At 39.4% G+C, this 5,377-nt stretch overlaps 1 protein-coding gene across 1 annotated transcript in view; it reads left to right on the forward strand.

Moving 5' to 3' along the window:
• Window positions 1–1,738: 1,738 nt before the first annotated feature.
• The window catches only part of NF1 (neurofibromin 1), a gene marked incomplete at its 3' end in the record, with an annotated part of 88,950 nt that continues 85,311 nt past the window's right edge, over window positions 1,739–5,377 (forward strand). The window contains exons 1-2 of the mRNA XM_009703641.1: window positions 1,739–1,838; window positions 2,007–2,050. Of these exons, the coding sequence (XP_009701943.1) occupies window positions 1,739–1,838; window positions 2,007–2,050 (144 nt within the window). The remainder of the gene's footprint in view (window positions 1,839–2,006; window positions 2,051–5,377) is intronic.

Genomic DNA, 5,377 nt, shown 5'->3' on the forward strand with positions numbered 1-5,377 from the left:
TCGCTGCGCCCGTTGTGCTGGGCAGGGTGGCTGGGTGGGGCCGGGTGCTGCCTACCGGTCTGTTATCCCCTCCGGCCGACCTGATGCTTCCCACCTCTCTCTGGAGGGCAGATCCCAGTCTCGGTGGTGGGGTGGCCTCCCCTGTCTCGGTCTGCTCACGGTGCGGTGGCGTATCGGTCAGTTCTGTACGGGGGGTGGGGGTGGGATGCCCGGTTCCTCTTCGCTTCTGCTCCCCCGCCTCTTCCAAAAGTGTGCTTGCTTTTTGTAGACATTCCTGTGACATTGATTTCCTAGCTTTACATCATCTTGTTCACCAGAGAGGAGGTGAAGCCTCAAGAATGAGTTTAAGGAGGACGACATGAAACCACCCATAGCATAACGGTGGACGTCAGTGTGAAATTTCATCCCCATCCCTGGGAGCACGGTTGTATGGGATCTAGAGGGTTTTCCAGTCAACGTTGTTATAGTGGTAGATAATTACTACTTTTTACAAAAGTCAGTGCTAGTAGTTTGGAGAAGGATTTTCTGAATGGAAGGCAGGGAGGGATTTGTTGGCCTTAGACCTTGTATTTCTCTGATCCACATGCAGAAACTGCTTACTGGGATTAGGTGGCATGACTTTCTCAGTGGGGCCAAGCTTTGTGCTTAGACTCTGCATTTTTACTCCCAAGATGCTCTCCTAATTTGTAAGTGTGCGCTCTGTTTAGACTGAATGATCAGTTTCTGTGTCATCTGTCTCATTTTGCTGTACTGTGAGTACAGCCTTTGTGTCAGACGAGACACGGCTCTGTGAGACCCTGATCAGTGTAACATCTATCAAAAACATTAAGCTGGTTCTCTAGGTTGAATTTTATTCACCTGCCCGATAATCATATGTCCGTTTCAGTGATGCTTGGCTTTTAACGACCCTCAGAACGATTGTGGCCTGGTTGAATAAAAAGAAGCTGTTGCTTCTTACATTTATAGAAAAGCTGCTGTAAATAAAGTTTATTTAAAAAAGGAAAATATCAAACTTTATCTTTTGACATTAAAATTATGCAGATTTTTCCAGTACATTTTAGGCATATTTTCAGAGTTAACTTATTTCACACACCCCCCCAGCTCTTATCTTGGATCATAGATCATTTTTTCCATAAGCTTAAAAAGCATGGTACCGATTATGCTCCCAATAACGCAAGAAAATGTTTCTTTGTGTACTGGTGTTAAAAGGCCCTAGGCTTTGTCGTTTGCTTTGTTATGTATATTGTGGTATTGGGCTTGCCAACATCTGTTAGGAGTTAAGAACTACAACAGAATTATTTTTCTGTACATTTTTTGGGATAATTACACATAGGTGTATGGGAGAAATCCTGTATCGATAGGAGGAAAGCTGTTCAGATTCTTGAGATGCTAAAATATTGGAGTTGCGGGGATAATATACATCAAATACGGTATCGGCTGTTGTAGTCAAAGTGTAGCTTGTGTGATAGGCGCTATTTACAAAATTTTGGTTAGTTTATGGCATATTTTTGTTTAGCCAGTGCAATGTTTTTTTTAAATATTGTATCATCAAGTGAGTGAAGAATGAGGCAAGGATGAGACATTAAACTCTACTTTTTTTTTTGTGAGAAGTTTTCTCTCATTTGTGAATTTCAGCAACTTAATTTTGTTTGTTCGCTCTTAATACATCATTTCATCTGCCTTGGCTAGTCTGATAGTGATCTTCATGTTGGAAAGGTGTTCTTAACTGAGTACCCAAATGCCGGGTTATTGTGACACCATTGCGCTACTACTAAATGCAATGTCAATCAATGGTGATATTGATGTGCTTCTTGTAGCTCCTTACGTTTATGCCATTAGTGGGTGGTCATGTGGTTATTACATTATCTACTTGTTACATTTTAAACTGCTCGTTTGAGCATCAAGTTCATACTTCATAAAAATATACCGAAGATATGCATGTTATTTTAGCGGTGATAATGCATTTTTTGAGTCTTTATATACTATGTCTGCCCTTCTAAATGCAGGACCTCTTGATTCAGCACTGAGGGAGCCGCTGCTTATGTCATCGGTATGTTTGAATAAGGAAGGGGAGCTCGTGTTTGTTGTGGGTTGTTTAGTTTTGTGGGGTATTTTTCTGCGTGGGAGAAGACAAAAAATTTTCAAGGTTTCTTCCTTCCTTTACAAAGGAGGAAAAATGTTCTTCTTTCACCAAAATTTATAGATGTAGACACACTTTTCATTCATTTGCTAAGTGCTCGAATTCATTTTAAGACAGATGAAACAGCAAACTGAGAGAATGCTAATCTGTATTGAGAACAAGAAAAATCAGTGCAAACCAGTCTGTTCTTGTCTACTCTTGTTTATTGTTATAAATGCTGCTTTAACCAAAATCTGCTTTTGTGTGTACAATTCTGTGGGCCTAACATGACTGGCCAGCACAGTTTTATGAATTAACCAATGACTGGCTCACTGAATAAATTTTTCAAAGATACTGCCAGGCTTGCCCAGCTGCGCTCACTTCTGAGACTACAACTGCTGCAGTGCACTCTTCTTTGAGCTCCCCTTGAAGGCTGCGTGAAGGTTTCAGCTGGTGCAGAAGGAAGCTGTTGATGGTACATGTGCGGCTAAATCACGTTTCCTATATAGCACATAGGAAATCTCTTGGCTGATTTTGTATGTAGTACTAGTAGTTATATTTTTCCAGACTTTCAGCGATCAGGATAGAATTAGGCTGCAGTAGCATAAAGAGGCTAGGCTATGTTTTAGTAGAATTCTCTGTGATTTCAGACATAATCAGGTCTTTGTAAAAGAAAATTACCTCTTTTTTTTTTCCTGTGGAAATGTTCACTTGCAATTTTATGTACCGTATTTTTATCCTATTTTTAAGTGTGTTACAAGCTGAAATCATGGGAAGGCTGATACGGTTGTGAAATAGTTCCAAGCATAGTGAGAGAAGCCTTACTGCCTAAACCATTTAAATCTAGACTGTTTTAAGACTATCAGATATAATAAAAGGTATTAATCCTGTATAAATTTGTGGTGACTTAAGTGATTATGATATACTTTAAAGAAAGAAGCCCTTTATTATGTGGATTATGGTTTAGGCTCCCCGTTTGTAGTTTATGAGATACTGTTTTCAGCTAAGAAAGCTTTTGTAAAAACTGAAAGCCAGTAGGAATGTTCCATTCTTACTTTCATTAAAAGGCATTAAATTAAAGCAAATATTCCCTCCTCCTATTGATTCTGTATAGATTTCAAAAGTTGCAGAAAGAATCAGGGACCTGAAAAAGCACTGGCTGCAAGTATTAGCTTTGTGTTTTTCATTGCTGTTTTTCATCTTGGCTTGTTAAGAAATCATTAGTAGGTTTTAAGATGCTTTTTAAAGTATTTCACCTGAGCTCTGCTGACTGTGCTCCCCGAGTGAAACGGTATCTTTTGCTGTAGGCTAAGGCTGGTCTGTGCAGAAGATGGAACTTTTTTCCCACAGCTGTTCTATCTGAAACAGATTTCCACAGGAGCTAAGAACCGAGACAGACTATAATGCTGCTCTTAAGCACAAAATGTGCTGTTTCATCTTTCTCTAACAAAAACCTGAAGCAGGTTTGATCTTATTTTTCTAAAACAGTGAGTGTAATGTATTTAAAAACAAAGTGCTCTAGTGCACACAGATGGTGTCCTAAAGAACAGATAAAGGAATGGCCCATGTGCAACAGATGTTACCTGGGTTCATTAATGAGCTGCTGAGAAGAGATGATTTAATGATCCTTCCTTATTTAACACAGCAGTTTGTGTTAACAGTATGGGTAAATACACATTTGTTCACAGTACCAACTTTTAGCTAACCTTTGAAAGTGGTTTTTTTTTTTAGAGCAACCTCTGTAACATATTTTCAGAGTTCCGTGTTCTTCTGAAGGCTTAGTTGTGAGGTTCTTTTACTGAATAATGCCTCTTAGTCAGGTGATGCAGTGCCTGTTTATACTTGGGAGGAAGATGCCTGTTGATTTTGAGAGAGATTTGTATCTGATTCTGACAGTACTGATGCCGAGGAAAGAGTTGTGCTGTGTATATTTTCTGTCTCTCACCAGGACATCTGTATGTTACAGTCTGCTGAAGAAACTCCAAGAAATTATTTGAAAGGGAAGAGCTAGGTAGATTTCTATGCTATTAAGGATAGCTGTAGGGGTTTTTTTCTAGATGTTTTCTTTGTTACTTTCTCCTTAATCTGAATCAAAGGCAGAAGGCTCAGATGCATTCAGACATCTCAAGCTGCTTACTGAAAATAAGCCCTTTACAGACCAGCGGAGAATTTCCTTCCCTGAGGTGGATCCCCTGGGATGGTCTCCTACCTTCTCTTCTCCGAAGGTGATTTAGACGTCGGTGCTTTTCATGAGGTAGAGGTAGTGGAGGCACCGAGAGGGCTCTGCAGTCTGCCGCCACCGGGAAGTTGAATCTTGGAAGGGCTGAATTGCGGAGCCCCTGTGCGTGGTTGGGTAGTGACTGCTGTCTGTATTAAGAGGTTTGTCAGAATAGTGATTTCTAGAGCTGTCATTCTGAATCCTGTGGCAGACTAGGTTTATCTGTCACATTCTGAATCCTTAATGTCCTGCAAAGTTGTATCTTGCACAAAAAAGTTGAAATAGTGACTTTGTTTGAAGTGATGAAGCGCTTACACTTGCTTCATAACCTCTGAAATGAAGAACATTAAAAACAGTCTTTTACTAAATAGAGATGATTAAACTTTGTGTTCATTAATTACAAGTGATAAAGAAAAATCTGTGGCTTCCTGCTAACCTTTCTCAACAGACAGAGTGGAATATCTTACAGATGTTCAAGCCTAACTGTGGTGTTAGTTCCTAGTCGATGTCCATGTACATTTAGCAACAGATTGTACCTTAGTGCATCAGACTGGAGGATACCTGAAACAAGTGCTGATCTCTTCTACAGGTGTGGAAAATACCCATTTTTCTTGATAATTAACATCTGTCATCAAAGAAGCAATCCTTAACTGAACATTTTTGGATAAAAGTACATCGGTCTCTAAACTGAGGCCACTTCCAAAGATATGACAGTTTTGTGTGCTATTGGATACCACAATGCTTTCCACTTTTTAAACAGCTTGGCAATTCTGTAGTAGCACTTACTTTAAAGTTTCAAAGATAGTTTTTGTAATTTGACCATAAAGATCTTGTTAAGAATGCACATTAAATATTTTTTCTTTTTTTCCTCTGGAATAGCCAAGTACTTGCCTTTTTTTTTGTTTTATTTTGTTTTCAAACTTTAAATTGGCAAAGTTATTGTCTCATAAGTCTGAAGAGACTGGAAACGTTTTTATCTCCAGAAACAGGTAAGAGTGATTAGGCATAGGAAAACCTTTGCATTTTCTCTCTTCAGCAGG

The sequence above is a fragment of the Cariama cristata genome, unplaced genomic scaffold (assembly GCF_000690535.1).
Source record: "Cariama cristata isolate BGI_N322 unplaced genomic scaffold, ASM69053v1 scaffold30117, whole genome shotgun sequence".
In the NCBI taxonomy this organism is placed as follows: Eukaryota; Metazoa; Chordata; class Aves; order Cariamiformes; family Cariamidae; genus Cariama; species Cariama cristata.